We start from the raw sequence: 19,237 nt of genomic DNA on the forward strand, positions 1-19,237 counted from the left end.
CATTTAACTTTCATGTGCATTCATTTTTAATTGAGTCATTGTTTAAGAAATCTAGGCTACATTTTTTTCTCTCCCCTCTATTTAAGTGCACTGTTAATTTTCTACCAGTGCATAATGTTACAGTGGCTTACAATAATAATATTAAAATGAAATATACTTTTTTTAGAAATAAAACCTCTGCCTTGTTTTTATTGTTTATTACGCTACTGTATTTTAATATTGGCCAGTATGGTGTTTTTTTGGAGAGACAAATATATTTAAGGTTATACTTGGTGGAAAAGGTTTAACAACTACTGTTGTAATTTATTGCGCTGCAGCCCTACCGTTAGCCTAATATCATTGCAGCCTAAATAATATTTGAACGATTTTGCAAAACAAGAAAAAAAAAACGTCATCAACGAAGAACATTCCAGTTTCCTCGATTAAACCTCTGCAAATTACCATGACTTTGATGACTGAGAATCTACACAGACACAAATAACAAACACGAATTTTACCAAGCACATGGGTATTTTTTTTAATTGCTGTTGTGGCAAAAATGGCGGAGGCAATTGTGCTATTAGGCTAACAACAGTGGACAATAAAAACGGGTAGGTGCCCCTAATCTTGTTGTTAAGATTTTCCAGTTTTTTATTATTATGAATTATTATTATTATTATTATTATAGTTAAGTATTGAATATTTAATTAATTATTTCGATTTGATTAATTCATTGACATTTCAATTGTCTTGTCGACCTCGTATGTATTCAATCAAATTACCGTCAATGCCAGTACGTGGCCTCCAGGGGGAAGCACCGAGCCACTTTTGAACGACGATGTGTTTTTGCAGCGTTTTGCCCGCCATCGTGCGGTGAAACAGCGTCACCCCAACAACATTACATTTCAAATCTCCTTCTGTTGCTTGTGTGTATTTTTTTTTTTTTTTTTTTTCGCTGCCCGGAACAGGTGGTCGCCACCTGAACGACCATGAACACCACGGCCACCCAGGAATCGAACAGTGTGGCTGACAGCCTTTGCGTGAGAGTGTAGCATGACACACTCAGAATTCAATAGAACTGGGCTGGGCTTCTTTAAAAAAAAGTCCAACCCGGTACGTCCCAAAACAGGTTGACGACTGCATTGCACACTCGGGTGGGGCTCCCCCCCTGTCCCTCCCTCCCTCCCTCTCTTACACAAAGACACTAAAATTCAGCCAAGCGCCGCACAGCACCACAAACAGGCAAGCAGACAACAGCGCTCTTCCTCCCTTCACTCCTCGACAGCTCGCTCGCCATGTTCCGCTGCGGGATCGCCTACCCACGCTGCAGGTGGATCGTGCCCCTGCTGCTGCTCTTCGCCATCATCTTCGACATCATCGCGATCGCCGCCACGTCGGGCTGGGTGACGGACGAGGAGGGCAAGACGCACTACGCCAGCATGTGGGAGCAGTACCACGGACGCAACGACCAGTGGGAGGGCAAGTCCCTCATGGAGTTCTGTAAGTGACACGCAACTACCGCGATCAATTGCAATGTAAACGTGAAAATACAATTTGGAGCCATGATGCATGCGCACTAAGGTGGAAAATGTAACACCTTGCCTGAATCCACTTGACAATGAGTGTGTGTGTGTGTGTGGGGGTGGGGGGGCTAAACTTTGGAATCCTTCGCCCCCTTACTCTCACCCTCCTCTCTCTTATCACATCCGGCCTGGCAACGCAAACAGACAAGAAACTACAATGGCTGTTTGAGCCCAGACCTCCACCAAGGGTACAATTTAGAATTTTAAAAACCAAGGTGATTAAAAAAAAATAAAATAAATACAACATGTGGAGGGAGCTTCCATGAATTATGTGAGACTGCAGGTATACAAGGTGTGTCAAGAAAGTACCAGGACTGGTGTCACAAAAGATCTATTTCAAACCCAAACGAAGAGTTTTTCCCCCATCAGTGAGCGGCAGACGATCAACCGGGCATGTCTACAAAAAGATCCTGCGGCGTTTTGCTTGGTTCCAGTGAGCAAAAAAGAGGCGAGAGTTGTGGTAGGACAACTCAAGGCTGCTTCACCACGGCAACGCGCCTGCTCACAATGACCTCAGCATCTGACACTTCCTGGCAGAGAGGAACAGCCTTTTTACTCACCCAACCTGGCTCCGTTTGATTACTTTGAAGTAGAAAACTTGTCGTCTGGATTTGTCTATCTTTTGTGACGCCGGTCCTGTAACTTTTCTGACTCACCATGTATGTACACTATGTTCTTCATACAGCGGAACTGCAAGGCTACAATCTTTGATTTTAAAAGATACAACTTTTATCTGCAGCCAGAATAACAAATTACATTTATGAGCCAACAAGATTAAGGTTTTTATTATTTCAGACAAACTAAAATCATGATGTGTGGACTAGCCGCTGAGTGTGAGTCAGATTAGAGAAGAAAATGAAATGAAAATGTGAGTTTTACGATATCACATTTATGAATACAGTCAGAAGTTACACAAACAGAGAAAACACGGAAATGGTTGCTAGAACCCAGACCTCCACCAAGGCTACAGTCTCGGACTTTTAAAGCCAAAAAGAGGACCAGGTTTCATCGGGATCCAGAATAACACAAATTGCAAGATTATCCAATATGATTATAAAGTGTTGAATTTAAAGTTCCAGTGTAAGTAATATAATGTTGTTTGGGTGGCGAGTGTGTTTTATAGTCTGAACAAAGAAGAAAATATCCATTTGAAATATGTAGCAACAATATCACTATTATTAATGCAGTGGTGGAAAGTAAAGCACTGGCTGCCTAATAGGGTATTAACAGAATTAGCAGTCGTAAATATCTTCCATTTCCCTTCATTTCTCAGGAACACCAATAATGTTCCTGGGTCAATTTGACACGTTTAATCATCATAAAGGATCTGAAATCATGAAATCACAGTAACTATTGTTTATATGTTATTTTTAGCTCTACTTGCAAATATGGGAAATGGACTGTTGTCACTGTGAATGTTGATTGCAGTAATTAAGCCATGCTTCATACCAAAAGACGCTTTTTAACCTTGGGTCTATTTGACACGCAACATGGCAGGATGATTAACTCATATAATACAGTATACACAAGTTAGAATAAAGTAAGTGGACTCATTTAGAGCCAAAAAGACGGGCAGTGCTTTTGGTAGCTAGCTACCTTCCTGTGTTTCCTCTGTTGTTTGTAGATTTTTTTATTTTTTTGTGAACAAAGGACTTGGGTTTCCTGTGACTGCCATTTGAATCCACCTCTTTGTGTTGTTTGACAAAAAGGAGCCTGGAGTGAAGATGGACAGTAGCCTGCTGCGTTAGCTTCACACACTAGCATTTGGTTGCTAAACTGGCTAGGAGAGTGTTTGAAGCATGTTTTTAGCCGACTAATATTTGACAAAGTTACATTCGGACATGCTGGACTTTCAGCCACTGTACAATAAGACTGAAGTTGAACTACCTATCGTCATATTATAAAATAAAAGTAAAATTGCTTACCTTTTTAAAGACATCTGACAAGACGTAATTGAGAGGGAACACGGCAGAGCGTGATTTGCATTCGGCTAAACGTGGTGTCGTCTGTGTTTACCTTAATGCAGTAAATATCAACGGGTGGTAAAAAATAAAATAAAAATCATATTCAGTTTACGACGATGCCAACGTACGACATTTCAAGGTTACGAGCAGCATACAGCATACTATTTTAAATACATGGTCATGTGGCACAAGAAGGCACGCTCAGTTAACGCAGTACTTCCTGTTTTTCGTTTGATTGTTCAATATTCATTGTTTTATATTCCTGAACGAGGTGTTTTTCATACAAATATTTACTGTAATTATGACTTTACCACTGTGTTAGCATAGGTTAGCGATGACTACGGTGCATTCCGATTTACGTGGAAATTCGAGTTATGTCGCTGCTGCAGGATCGAAACGTCGTAAAATAAGGACCCCTGTACTGTAAATATTTAACGTGCATCCCCGGTGGGACTTGCTTTTGGAAAATAACATTATTTTGACAAGCATGTTCCCGAAACATAACTTGATTTGATGCCTCAACATAAGCTAAGCTTGAGTGTAACCAGTTGGTAAATTGACAAAATTTGCACTAATTTGCAGTTTGTGACTGTTTTAAGAGTGATCACACAGAAGCGGCAGTCTAGAACCGTACTAAAATGGATGTTGTCCCAGGGAGCAAAGCAAATGGCTGCCGTATTTTGGGAATTTTTCATGGGTTGCTGTTGATTCAGGGTCAAAAACTGTCAGGTTTTTTTATTCCTGGGTGCATTCCAAATTCATCATGTCCCCAGTGGTTTCCTTAAAGAATGTTTTATAGACTTCCCCTTCATTGTTCCACTCCTCTGCACCCAGCACCATGACAACAGTACCACACAACAGAGGACACTTTTGTCCTGTACTTCCCAGACCAGCGCCGGTGTGGTTGTTCAGCCGTGAATATTCCTCCTGACGTCCCGGTGAGGCGTGGAGGCGAACGTGGCAGGCATAGTCCCTTTCCAGTTGGGTTGTTTGGACCCCCCCTCCTTAAGCAGTATGGCGGTGGAACAATGTCTAACTATGACTTATAACTCTAAGGACAATGTGGCTCAAAACCCGAAAAACCATCCAGAACCCAAGTGAAAATAGTACAGCTCAACAAAGCAATGCTAAATTAGCTTTTCTCTTTCACTTTGTTTTGTGCGTGTTCTTTCGCAACGGAATCAGTGATATGCCAAAGAGGAAAATGGTATTGACAATAATTACTAATATAAAACTTATTGCGAAAAGGTTCATTACCGTTTTATCGTTTTTACCTTTAACTATTAACAACTTGTTACTTATCTAATGTCTTTGTGCACTTACATGACAAATAACAATGTTAAAACTATGTATTTAAAATTTTGATCGAAGGGGGGAAAATATATTTGAAAAAATCTGAACAAAAGGTGGAACAATTTCCTGGATATAATTGTTTTTGAGTGCTACGGTGTAAAATAGGATATAAAGAAGCTAAGATTATTGTCTATTTGATTATACATATTCAGAACTCTAACAGTCTGAATTCGACTTGCGCTTTAGTGCTGTTACGTTTGCGAACGTTTTGTTCAGAAGAACGAATCTTTTTAGTGAACGAACTGAACCGAATCAGTTTATGAAGTGATTCGTTCTTTTAGCTTGGCCGCTGTGAGGCGAGCGAGTCGTCTGGGAGCGGAAACGGAACTGTTGAAGCGTTCTGTCACTCACTTCTGAATCTTCGGCGAATGACCAATGGGCAGCCAACGTGCAGTCGGGGGCAGGACTTCATAAAAGGTACTGCCATGTGATTCGCGATTCGCCAGCGTTGTCACTCACTTCGGCGAATGACCAATGAGGAGCCAGCGTCAGACAGCGCCGTGCAGGCAGGCGAGGGACTTAAGTGAACTGGTGTACTGGGGAGCTGAAGAGTGATTCGTTCGTTGAACTTATCATTCGCGATACGTTAGACACGAGTGATTCGTTCGTTGAACTTATCATTCGCGATCCGTTAAACATGAGTGATTCGTTCGTTGAACTTCTTGGTTTGTGAGCCGCTAAGGAGCGATGTACTCGTACGATGAGTGATTTGTTTGCCCAAGGAACGAGATACTACGCAGTGAACGTACTCGTGAGTGATTTTAACCGCGAGTCCTGACGTCCTCACAGGGATAGCTTTCACTCGCAGCTCAATAGCTGAGCCCTCTGCATGCATGTTCACGACTCACAACCTAAGCGGGGTGTTCGAGATCTTGCTGAAAGAGAGAGAGAGATAGGTGATCATTTAGCCGAAGGTTTTTTTTTTAATATAAATCTCCCCGCCTTTCCTAGTTTACAATACATGACAACAACAACGTATAGTCCTTCGGTGAACGTGTTGAGTGACCGTGAACCTCAGGGATGGATCATTAACTGAATGAGGAAGCACTTGAATGATTTTGTGAAAAAGAACTGAACGATTCGGTGAACGAATCTTTTTAATGAACTGATTCGCATGATTCAGTAAAATCAAAAGAACTGCCGTGCCCATCACTATTGCGCTTATGAGTAAAATATCATCCAAAGCTCAAAGTAGCTAGGCATCAGCTGATGTCACATTGTGTCTTTTTAGGTTTCTGTTATTTTCAGTGGGGAACCATTGAAATCCAAACACTTGGTTGAATGGTCTTGCACGTCTCATTGTTTTTGCTAATTCCGCAGTTCCACTCTGTAAATTATGATGAAAAAAAAAGATAAGATAATTCATCTACCACATACTGTATGTCGTATGTATGTATGAAGAGACTTGAAACTCAAAAAGTCTGACTTGAACTTACGATTACAAGTAAAATGTTGTCCAGAACTCGAACATAAACGAAACAAAGCGGCGTAGCATCAGCTGTCTCCCTCTTAGTCCAGATTTTAGTCCTAAAATGAAATTTTTCATGATCTTTTTTTGTGTGGAGGTAACATTCCCCAAAACTATCCCAGAATGTAAGATGAAGAACAAAAATGGGATCGCCAATGACAGAACTAAAAAAAAGTATTCAAAAGCGAGGCTTGTCATGCGTTTTTAAACTTAACATTTCAGCTATACTACCTGTATGTCATTTAAACATGTTATGATGGTGAAACTATGTCTAGGAATAGATAAATTACTACTTCTGGGGAAATGAATTGGGTAAAACGTCCTGGAACCAATTAAACACAATTGGTTTGAAGATTGCATACTTTCAAGTAAATAAAGCTAATTTGTCTGAATCCTAATGCAGCAAGCGAGTTAGACCATTGCTTAAATCATACATCTTTAATCACGGTCACTCTCTGGCTTTCAATGTAATCTGAATAGGTGGTGAAGTATTTTCCATTGCTAATCAGGATGTAATGCAAATGAGAATATAAAAACTTAGATCAAGATCAGGAGAAACATTTTTGCTGATTTTCAACCAAACAGGATTATTGAGGAGTGAGAGGAATCAACCTGTCCAACAGGTCTGGTGCGTGTATGTGTACGTGTGACACGCCTCAGGCCAGGTAGCTCGGCACTGATTAAACACACGCGCACACACGCAGGTATGAATAATTGAAGGTGTTGGCTGATCCTTGCAGTAACGAGAAAGTGGGTGGAACGTAAGGCTTGGCCTCACTGTGGAGTGAAGTCAAAGCAACTTGCTTCCACACTGAAAACATACTTTTTTCAGCCTTCTCATAGATTTGTGGAAACAAGGCATGCATTTGAATATCAAGCTTGAATGTTTTGAAAAGTGACTTTAAAGAGCTTTAAATCCATGTCTTTCCTACATGACAAACAGTGATCAGACTGGAAAGTGTGTTTGTTAGATGGCAAAATTTATTTCTGAATAAGTAAGTGTATATTTAGGAGGCTGTCTGTGATATGGAAACAGACATATTAGAAAAACCTAAATGCCAAAACTTGTTTTTGAGTTTAATTAGGAAGCATTTAAAAAAAGTTTTTTTTAAATAATTTAATTTCTTGCATCTTTATTATTTATTTAGTTCATTCTGTCGCTTATAAAATATTTAAATAATATTAAAAGAGAAAACATTCCTAAATGTATTTAAAACATCTATATATTGCATTTGTTAATACAAAAATAAATACAATCTGTACATATTCTCAAAATAAATAAATGTAGACATTTTATATCACAACAAAATTGTAAAAATACTACTTTTTTACACATTTTATTTGATAATACATTTTTAGAATTTTTAAAAATGTATTATCAAATAGATTGTTTTGGAATTATCAAATAAAATGTGGAATTGTGGAAATATATTTCCTAATAATGCAGTAATTGTATACGTTTAATATTTTTTGTGTACATATTTTGGAGTGAAATATTTTATTTTTAATGATTTATAAAATAATTGTCTGAAAATAGTATAGCTATTTGATCATAAGATAATTTAAATAAAATTAAATGTTTACATATTTTATGTGGTAATAATAAAATAATTTAAAAAAAGTGTACAATATATTTGATAATACAATAATTGTACAGCTGTAATATTTTTCATGTGTACATTCTATTTTGTAATAATACAGTAACTGTAAAAAATTTTAAAATGTGTACATTCTATTAGCTAACAATACGAAAACTGTGAAAAAAATATCTACAGTGTATACTGTACATTTAATTTGATCATAAAGTAATTGAAAAGTAAAATCTAAATGTGTAAGTTCTATTTGATGATAATAACAATTTATACCATAGAATACAAATAATAAAAAAAAATAATAATTTGACCTAAAGAAAACCAACATATTAAAATAGTTAAAAAGAAGTTCAAAACGTATGCCATAAATCATAGTTTTCTACATGGTACTTTGTTTTTTTTTAAATGTATGTATTTCTTTGTGCTTAAAGGGTATGTACAGTATGATATCATTTCGTATTATCCTGTAATACTGTCACACGAGCTCCTTAAAAGCATGCAAGGAGACTCGTGTGTCCTTCAATTCTATAAGGGTTCCATCTGGAGGACGTCACGTGGCGCCGCAGAAGGTGAGCGTGCTGTTGTGGGGAGTGGCAGGCCTTGCTTCATGTCAGCATGGACCATAAATCATCATCATAATCGTTTGATCTCCACTCACTAACAATATTGCGGGTGTACCTAACGTTATGGCTAGTTCAGTACATGTAGTATACATTGACATGGAGTGACATGGAGATGATATTTTTTTTTTCCTCACAAGTTTATGTTTGTTGTACATGCAGCATGGGCGCAGGCGGTGGCCGCCCTGATGATCCTCGGCCTCCTCATCCTCATCGGCGCCTTCATCCTCTCCTGCGTGGCTCTGTGCTGCTCGGTCAACGTCACGCTGCTGCCCTTCATCGGAATGATGCTTATTGTTGTCGGTAAGAAACGCACACACACACACACAAAGGAGAGCATAAAAACATGAATAACTGAGTTGTGTATTCCCCGCATTATTGCGGTTCATCATTTGCACCCCTGCTCCGTCACAGTTTTTTAAGCAATGTATTATTATTATTTTTTAACAGTATACTTACTTACTATGATGCCCTAGCATAAAGGCCAGTTGGCGATGCACTTTTCAGCCTATAATTAAACGTCATAATGTTATGTTATAAGCACGCTTGCACAGAAGTTGCTGTCAGCCACGGCTCTCGCCAAGACACTCGCACACAGACTTGCCGACATCACATGCCGCCCCAACAGGCCACGCCTTTTAAAGGGAAACACATGTACCCAACACAGTCATATTAATATGAACAGTATTTTCGATACATGTTATGCTTGATTGTGTTCAACTACATTTACAATATGTCTAAAAGGTTTGTATTAATACGTTTAAATGCGTTGAAAGCAGGTGGTAGGGGTAAAAGTATTTTTTTTTTAATTTATGTGGTCTCTTTATCGCCGATATTGACCTATTGTGAGTGGTTCTGGAATGTATACGCAACAATAAACGAGGGTTCAATGTATTAAAATTAAATGTATTAAATGTATCTCCAAATGTTTAGATTTTCTTTTCAAATGATAAATTACGAGTTAAATAGAAACAAAACAAAACAATAATAAAGAAAAACATACATGCAGTATATATTTTTTTATTATATTAATTTTAAAAAGTAAGTGCTTTAAATTCGAAAGCTTCAGGGATGCTATTTTAAAATGTAATGACGACACTAGAGAAAACCGAATTTAATGACTAGCAAATAAAAATCTGTATTTTGTTGCAAAATGAAAAAAGGAAATCATTTAAAACAGACATTAGAAAACAGGTGTTTTATCTTTGGGCTTAATTTGTACAAATGTAAACAAAAAAATGTAATGATTAGTAAATCTTGCTGTATCAAATGTTTGTTTAATCTGTATTTTGTAGCACAATTATCACAAATCTTTGTCTACCAGGCAGCATTATATTTGTTAGAACTACATTGAAATGAAAAAAAAAAAACATAAAAAGGAATGTTATAGAAATTCAAACTTGTTTTGCGGTATTTGGACAAAAATACAAACATTTGTTTTGTCAATGTCTTTATGTCTCAAAAGTGTTCTGTTGTCGTACTAGAACGGCTCCAACTACCGGAGACAAATTCCTTGTGTGTTTTTTGGACATACTTGTCAAATAAAGATGATTCCGATTCTGATTCTGAACACTAATGACTGACAAACCATTACAGCATGGAAGCGAATACGTTCACTGTTCGTAAGGGTGCAGTTTTTTGGGGGGAAGGAAGAGTTAAGGATGGTGTTGTTAGTTTTTTGGGGCACATCACCTTAGGAACAGCACTTTACTGTAAAAAGTGCCCCTTCTGACACATTTCCACGCTGTGTGGTGTTACCGAAGGAACCAGGGCATTGTCTTTAGTGGACAGCAAAGCACTGCTGTTTTATACATGGACGTGAGGATTATTTACACGTGTATTTTCTCCTTTGTGAACGCTTTGCAAAAGGTTTCGATGAGTGTTCGGTCAAGTTGGGCTTTGCTGTGGGAGTGCTGTGGAACAAAAGGTCACACAGAGGAGTGAAAGAAGAGAGCAGTAAATGTTGACGCTTTCTGTAACTTGGTGGGAGGAATCCAGTCTCAAAGAAAAAGGGCTGAGCAACATGATAACGTATGAGGAAGAGAGAGCGAGGGAGGGCTTGGCCTCGGAGTAGGGTGTATCGCCATTGGTGGAATGTTTGCAAGAGCTTTCACCTCACATGGCGCCATGTGTATTTTTTGTGTATGGAGGAGGGGTGTAAAAGTAAGCCAAAAATCAGTGACAGTTGACATTTGAGCTCACATAAAGTAAAAGAACAAATAAAAACAAATAAACAATTATATGTACAATAAAATGAAAAACAAATCCATGACAGCTTAAATCATTTCTTTTTATCCACGCCACACCAATAGTTTTTCTTCATTTTGGGGAGGAAAAAAACAATGCAGACAAGTGCAATTTAATGATATGTAACAATTACTGCACAACTTTTTAGAAAAGTGTAACAATGAAAGTTTGTCATCATTTTAGGTAGTAAACAGTGCAGAAAAGTGCTACTTTTGTATATCATCTTAAATCTTTTCTTTTTAAGAAACTGCAATACCAATAGTTTTTCTTATTATTAGGAAATGAATGATGCAGACAAGTGCAATTTACCAAAATAAAACAACTTAATCATTTATTTTTCGGAAAGTGCAACACAAAGAGTTTCTTTTTTCTGAGGAAAAACAATGCGGACAAGTACAGTTTAATAATATGTCAAATCTTAGATATTTTCTTTTTCCGAAATTGCAAGTCAGTTGTTTGTAACAGGAGGTGTCGGAGGATTATGACAAGGTTATTCTGGTGATGTTTCCATTGAAGCAGTTGCTTTACTTATCTGACTGGCAAGTTCATTAGTGATTTGCATGTCTGTTCTGGAAGGGAACACAAAACAACAAGTGTGTGTAGTTACCTCCTGCCAATTTAAAACTCCTTAGTTCCTCAAATGATAATTTTTCTGAATGTTTTTCCCACATCAAAACCCCGGCATTCATTGGTGTCACGCCTTTTCCTCGGAATTATGAACGCAGATGTGATTGCTTAACAGTGACTCACCGCCGAGTTGCTGATGTCGAGTATTTTGGTACAAAAGTGTCTCACACTGGTGCGACAGTATTTTCCTCAGACTCTTGTTAGCACCGCGGTCATATGTCCTCGACCAACACTTGTCACAAATAAATAAATCAATTTGAGATCATGGAAGTGTTGAGAAAACATTTTTTTAAGATCGGTGAACAGTGGTTAGCCTCACAGTTTGGACGCTGAGGATTTGAATCTTGGCACGGGTCATAGGTGTGAATGCGAGTGTGAATGGATGTTTCTCTATTCAGTTTGTGCCCGACGATTGGCCGGCGGCCATTCTAGAGTGTCCCCCGCCTCTCCCATAAAGTCAGCTATGATAGACTCCACAACACCCGATAGCGACCCCAATTATGGGGGCTATTGGAAATGGATTGATGGATTTAATGTAATTGTTAATATATAAATAAGGCAGGCGACACGGTGAACTACTGGTTAGCACATCTGCCTCACAGTTCTGTACAAGCGCCGAAGTTAGTGTCGCATAAATGCTGCTCTTCACAAAAAGCTAATTATATCCATATTCTGAGACGCAACCAAAACATTTAAAACGTACATATGCTTCACTGCACTTAACTAAAGAAGAAAAAGGGTAGGATCTAGTATTTTTTTTCCTGCTGAAAGAAGAGAGTTCATACTTTAATTTGGTATATTTCGTATGTGTATAATCATAGAACACAGTATTCTGTAAGCCTTGAAAGATCGGTCAAAATCCTCAAAAACGGCTGGCACTCAGGAGGCTGTCTTTTCTGAAAACGGCTGACATTTTTGAGCACACTTACAAGTTCAGCAGAGGATCAAATAATAATTTCTCCCACTGTATATTGCTAGCGTAAGATAATAAAGGTCTTGCCAAACAATACTGTAGACACCCTGTAAATAGCTGACTGTTTGCACAAATACTACAAGGAATGTTCAATTTCCTGTGTGCAGTGGTGCTGCAGGTGATCGCCCTTATCATCTACCCGGTCAAGTTCAACGAGCAGATCTTCGAGGGCCACTACTACTACACGTGGGCCTACGGCTTCGCCTGGGGCGCCACCCTGCTGTGCATCGGCTGCGCTGTGCTCTTCTGCTGCCTGCCGCGCTATGAGGACGAGCTTACCGGCCTGGCCAAGACTAAGTACCTCTACACGTCTGCCTAAAGCCCCTCCTACCCCGACCACCACCACCAGCAGCATGTCCTCCTCCATTTTGGAACACTTCCACCCCAATTCAAGATGGAGGTCGCATCAGAATCGCCAATTCAAGGTGGAGGTTCCATCAGCATCGTCCGTAGTAACCTTTTTATCCCTCACAGCTTCTACATACAAAACATCACCAAAGTGCCTACGCGTCATGGCGAATGATCATAGCGATTGTTCCGGAGTGTTTGATCTGGAACAATTGATATGGAGCAATTTTTCCTGATTGATCCAGAGCTTTTTTCTGAAGACCTTGATCTGGAGTATTATATCCAAGGGGATTTAATCCAGAGCAATTGATCCGGAGCAATTGAGCCAGCCCACCATGAAATTCTAACCATAAACGGAATAAAAAATGCTCATTATTTCTATTTTGCGATTGATCCAGATGGTTTGATCCAGACAGTTTGAGCCCAAACGTTTGCTCCTGAGCCAAAGCAGCGAATGTTGCGTATCGAATGATGCAGACCATTTGATCCGGAACGTTTCATCCGAAGTGTTTGATCTGGAGCAACTGATCCAGCCCACCATACAATTCTAAAACTAATGGGATCAAAAATGCAAACTTTTTTTAATTTGGCGTTTGTTCTGAAGCATTTGTTCCAGAACAAATTATCTACAGCCTTTGGTCTGGACCGACTGATCCGTTGAGATTGATTCGCAGCAAATGTTCCAGACCAAATGATCCGGCGCGATTGTTTTTGGAGCGATCAAGTAATCTGCAGCAAATGATTTGGAGTTTGTTCGGTTTGTATGGCTCCTAATAGGTTCCCCACTGGGAATTTCACACATTGTAATTGTCACTTGCTCGCTTCTTGTGTCACAGTGCATACAAAATGTGGTTAAATGTCATCTTTGCACTTCTTTTCTTGGTATTGTCAATGTTAATTTGTACTTCTTTTGCCTACGCATTCTTTATTTGTATTCATTATTTATCCCAAAGAGGCACCGGGAGGATTAACTTCACTTTGCATTTTACGCTGTGTGATGTAATTGCGGTAAAATATTCAATATTTGGTAATATTTCATCTTTTAGGGAAATTAGGATTTTTAAAAGATGTCATAATCTCTGTGCTGCCTTGATTGTGATATTAACATTTTTTGTTGGTTTAGAGGGTGTGTACCCCAAATGTGTTTTTTTTAAAATTTAATTAATGATTTGTATGTTTGGGTTGTAACCAGTCAAAGAGGGAGCTAACATTATTCTGTATGGAAAACACCAAAATCCTTCATCTGATGTGCCTTAGCTGCTCCAATGTCAGATTTTTGCTTCAAAACACTGTACTAGACCTCCTTGTTTGATGTATTATGAGAGTAAAAAAAAAAAAAAACAGAGCCTGTTCTAGCCGGCAACTCGTAGAAATAACTACTGTGTGAATCATAACTGACAGGCTAAATAAAAAAGACTACAGTATATGATAAATATTTGAATACAGGGATTGATTGTAGCAGACTGCATGTGTGTTGATGGGCAGGTGAAAAAGGACTACTGTACTACGACTGTACAGGCTCTGTCAAGCCTTCCTGTGGGTGTGTTTTCAATAACTATTTGCTTATTATTTTTCCTGCTTTAGTGTGAACTGAATCTCTTTTTTTGTAGTTGGTATTTTTATCCAATAAACAGTTTTGTTTTGACAAAAGCAACGTGTTTCTCCAGTGAATAAAATGCCACGCCTCAAATAGACTCCTCTAGCTGACTGTAATTACCGTCACAATGACGAATACCGCCGTGTGTCACGGTAGACATCTTTGCTGCAACATGTGCAACTGTAAAGCTGACGTTCACAGAAAGAAGTTTGAAGAAAAGGTGCGGCTGTCTGCGACATGGAGTCTTCCAGAGAAAGACAGTGACTGTGATTTATTCATACTTTAACAGAACCCAAAACGAAACCTTTATTATATAAAATATATTGTTTATTATAATACTGTGCTTTTGTTGTAATACATTATTTTAATGCTTTATTTGTATTTAATGCAGGTTTGTGATTTTATACAATTAGAAAAACGGCTGTTAATGAACAATAAACACACGTCCAAGTCCCCAAAAGTTGGAAAATTTTGGAGTTCAAATAAAACTTTGAGGGGAAAAATATGGCCCAAACAACACAGAATTTTTTTGTTTAAGCAGAAAAGAATAGGATGTCATAAAATGAATAAACTAAAATAAAATGTTTCCAAAAGTCAAAGAACAACCAAAATTAAAATGGATGTAATAAATACAAAAAAGAAAATTAAAAACACAAAAATGAAACAAATTAAATCAAATAAATTTATTAAGAGACTGAGATTGACTGAAGACTGAAATTGAAATTTAAAAAAATAACAAGAAATGTCAAATGAAAGAGTGACATAAAAATGAGACATTTTAAAGACGTCAAAAGAATAACTAAAGCAAAAAAAAAAGCATATTGAAATTGTTACAAAAATTAGAAAAATTAAAATGAAATTTAAAAAAACAGAAATGAAAGCAAGGAAGACATAACATTCCATCAAACATTTTTAAAAACCTTCAAAGAAAACAAGTACATGAAAAATTAAGCCAGTTGAAATTTTTCAAAAAAAATAAAAAAGACAAGAATTGAAAGAGAGAGTGAGATAAAAATGTTGCAAAAAACATTTAAAATATTCAAAAGAAGAAAAAAATCCAAAACAACAAAAAAGTATGGAGATTGAATTTCATTTTTTAAACAGTAAATTGATAGGAAAAAAATAAAATGATAAAATTCAACAGAAGAGGATTTGGAGTTATTATTTATACTTTTTTTTAAATGTAATGAGATGCTATAAATCTCTTTGTGAACAAATCCCTTTTAAAATGTCAACAACATGCAAGTTCCCCTGTATTATTATCAAATGCTTTTATACAAATAAAAGCCTCCCCTGATAGGCACATGGTAACATCTGCCATCAAAATCAAACCCATAAAACCCTGGCAGACAACATGACAAAATCCCAGTCCTTCTTATCGTCATGTTTATGTTGTCGGTGAGATAAAGGAGGCTCTGACAGGAATGCTAAGCTAAGTGCTAAACATCCCACTACTACTGGCAGTCAAAATGTAGTGTGTGCAAAACAGGCTGCTGAACTTTGTCCTCGACTTGTCAGCACACACACACACACACACAGACACACACAGCCGTGGTGATAAGCAGTCCGTGAGTCAGACCCACTGGGCCCCACCCTGGGACGGGCCTCTGTGTGGAATCTGACTTTTGCTCCCAGTCCAATTTGTGTAGTGTGTGTACGTGTGCTGACAGTTTCAGAGGCGGAATGACTATTGCGTTAGATCGTTAGATCGGCGGGCGGGAGAAAGTGAAGCAAAACGTGGGAGCGTGTTTTTAGGAAAGCAGGTGTTGACTTGAAAATTGAAAGCAATTTAAACAGGAGGCCGCTGCAACCATCAACAGTTAAAAGCAAATCAACGCTTAGATTCAAATATGTCTACAATGTGTTTCACACTGAAAAAAAAAAGCGAATTTTATATGGTTATAAATATCTATAATGCGTATTTTTCGTCGTTATAAAGGGGGTTCACTTACACTGAGCATAATGGAAGGAACAACGGTAGAATTCCTTCCATACAACAGGAATGATGAGTCCTGTTTTTACAAAGTGAAACTACGCCATCTGATGGCTGGTAGCATGTGTTGCACGCAACGCAAATCAAATCTAATGAGTTGCAGTCAACGTCTGCCTTTACGAATATAATGATGCTCAGTCTTGATGGGCACTGTCAGACCTGTGATTGCTGATTGTATAGCAAATGGGCGTTGCACAAGTATTTTACAGTAGGAATCATCTGTTAAACAAATGAGTGTTTATGTCAAAGATTGACAATCTAATAATGGTCTGCTATTATGTTTTTATGTTTAAATTGTAATATGTATTTAATTATCATTTAATTTATGTCATTTTATTTTGTACTTGTATTTATTGTGGGTTTGTTATGGTTTCATTTTACTTTTTGTTTATTTTTTTGTTTTGTACTTTTTGTATTCTTTTGAATTTGGTTTTGTGGTAATTCTTTGAAATTCTATTTTATTAATGTTTCACATTTATATTTTGGAGATGCCATTTGAATGTAGTCACAGGCTACCGTAGCTCAGAACGTAGCAGCGGGTTTTACTGCTGCCACTAGAGAGCAGGCTTGTTTTGTTGTTGAGTTGCTTTTAAAGTCATTGGGGCCGCGGGCATACTGGGGCCTATCCCAGCTATCTTCGGGCGAGACACCCTTAACTGGTCGCCAGCAAATCGCAGGGCACATAGAAACAAACAACCATTCGCACTCACATTCACACCTACGGGCAATTTAGAGTCTTCAATTAACGTACCACGTATGTTTTTGGGATGTGGGAGGATACCGGAGAAAACGATGATGGCTGAGATGGGCTCCAGCAATCCCGCGACCCTTGTGAGGATGGGCGGCTCAGAAAATGGATGGATATTATAATTTGGTGGCACAGTGCCCGACTGGGTAGCACGTCTGCCTTACAGTTCTGAGGGCCGGGGTTCAAATCCCGGCCCCGCCTGTGTGGAATTTGCATGTTCTCCCCGTGCCTGCGTGGGTTTTCTCCAGGTACTCCGGTTTCCTCCCACATTCCAAAAAAACATGCAGGGTAGGTTAATTGAGGCCTCTAAATTGCCCTTAGGTGTGAATGTGGATGCAAATGGTTGTTTGTTTATATGTGCCCTGCCCTAGTGAGGATAAGCGGAACGTAAGATAAATGAATATTTTTTTATTTGTATCATTCTATCCTTTAAATTTATTTTATATGTTCTTTTTTTATTTTTTGTTATGGTTTAGTTGTATTTTATTATTATTAATATCTTAGCCTGCATTTTTTATTTTTTATTTTATTTTCATCGTATTTTTCTTTTTCTTCATTTTTTAAAATGTTTTTATTATATCTATGTGTTCATTGTCATTCTAATTCATATTTTTTTCATTTTATTATCACTTTTATTTTGTAACTTCCATTAAAGCCTTCATCCACTGAACAGACATGAACTTCTAACAGTGTTTTCTACTTCTGTTACTAGAGGGCTTGTATGTCATGGATGTAAGTCAACTCTGTGATAAAGATGATGATGTCATCCCTAGACGCACAAAAAAAACTGTGTCAAGTGATTTTTTAATTTTTGTTTTAGTAGGTGTTGGTTTCGATCCACCTTCAAGGTGCTTTCCAGTTCAAAGTTGTCCTGAGGGTTCCCCCTGTGTGGCCCCGACACCTCATACCAGGACCAGAGGAAGATGCCCCAACGCTCCAGTGGAAAAAAAGTGGGTCAAAAAGTCACTGGGCCAGGGGGACGGCCCACGCTGTCAGAACACGAGATCAGCTTTTTTTTCATCTTAAAAAATAGTGAGCTTCAAGTATCCACCATACTGTACAGTCGAACAATAGTCAAAAAGAGTAAAAGAAAAATAATCCAGGCGTCCAACAAAATGACCGAGATTAAAATACAGTACCGTAATAGGCCAAAGTGTTCATGAAAAACGTGGCAGAAGATTTAGTCATAAAAAGTATAACGTAATGCAGAGTTTGAACAATAACACTGTGCTAAAATAGCGGAAAATAAACTGTGCTCAAATAATCATTCAATCAAATGTATAACACACAAAAGTTAAATAAAACTTCTTAACAAAACAAAACAAACAATTCTAAAAGATTAAATGTATATGTATTTAAAAATGAAATACAACTGAACTGTACTTAACAAATGTAATGTACTGGAGTACAAAAAAAAAACATTAACCACTTTAACATCACGCACTGTTTGACCATTTAAATGGTTGCGAGATACGAGCTGCCATTCAGACAATTTTTTTGCTTTAACCGAGGAGCGCAAACTTGAGCTATGTGTGCTGATGATGGCAGCGCACTCAAATTATCTCACTTCACAATAAGCAGCACTTGAATTGTTCAATTGGTGAACAATTCTTAAAAAAAATACAAATAAAAAAGACTTCAAGCTGTTTAATGGCACTCCCGGTTGGAATTTCATGTCAAACTCGTAACTCGTAAAAGACAACTCATAGCTTTGCCTTATGAAAGTCTGCTTAGCTTATGTTAACAAACAATGAAAAACGCAATTGACATGCTAACGGTTAGCATCAATAGTAGCCATTTTAGAACCCTTTAAGCAATGGATATTTGAACACAAACGGTGGCGGAACACATACACAAATAATTTAGCAATACTCACAGGCATATATTGTTTATCCTCTATTTAAAAAAAGACTAATATCAGCATCTTACGGAGTCACTTACAGTAGTTGTAGTAGATGAAGAATTATTGTTCTTCTTCATTTGTATCTGAATTACTGTATTATACTGCCTCCTGGTGACCAAATCGGGCACACCAGGAGCAGCACAATGGGTGGATTGCAGAATTAAATCGTGATGAGATCATGATTTCCTTTCCTTTTTATTGTCTACATACAGGGGTGTCAAACTCATTTTTGTCACGGGCCA

General features: G+C 37.9%; 1 protein-coding gene across 1 annotated transcript; it reads left to right on the plus strand.

Annotated features, from left to right (window-relative positions):
• Nucleotides 1-1,189: 1,189 nt before the first annotated feature.
• On the plus strand, nt 1,190-14,404 carry perp (p53 apoptosis effector related to pmp22). The gene is made up of 3 exons (XM_061789171.1): nt 1,190-1,479; nt 8,722-8,862; nt 12,514-14,404. Exons 1-3 carry the CDS (start codon nt 1,275-1,277, stop codon nt 12,723-12,725), a joined length of 558 nt encoding a protein of 185 aa, XP_061645155.1. The 5' UTR covers nt 1,190-1,274; the 3' UTR covers nt 12,726-14,404.
• The last annotated feature ends 4,833 nt before the right edge of the window (nt 14,405-19,237 follow it).

This window comes from Phyllopteryx taeniolatus, chromosome 11 (assembly GCF_024500385.1).
Source record: "Phyllopteryx taeniolatus isolate TA_2022b chromosome 11, UOR_Ptae_1.2, whole genome shotgun sequence".
Lineage (NCBI taxonomy): Eukaryota > Metazoa > Chordata > Actinopteri > Syngnathiformes > Syngnathidae > Phyllopteryx > Phyllopteryx taeniolatus.

What these genes read in the sequence shown, in the direction of transcription:
- perp (XM_061789171.1), top strand. Translation starts at nt 1,275, where the DNA reads ATGTTCCGCTGCGGGATCGCCTACCCACGCTGCAGGTGGATCGTGCCC. An exon ending in CAAGTCCCTCATGGAGTTCT is followed by an intron (nt 1,480 to 8,721) that starts GTAAGTGACACG and finishes TTGTACATGCAG; the next exon opens with CATGGGCGCAGGCGGTGGCC. An exon ending in AATGATGCTTATTGTTGTCG is followed by an intron (nt 8,863 to 12,513) that starts GTAAGAAACGCA and finishes TCCTGTGTGCAG; the next exon opens with TGGTGCTGCAGGTGATCGCC.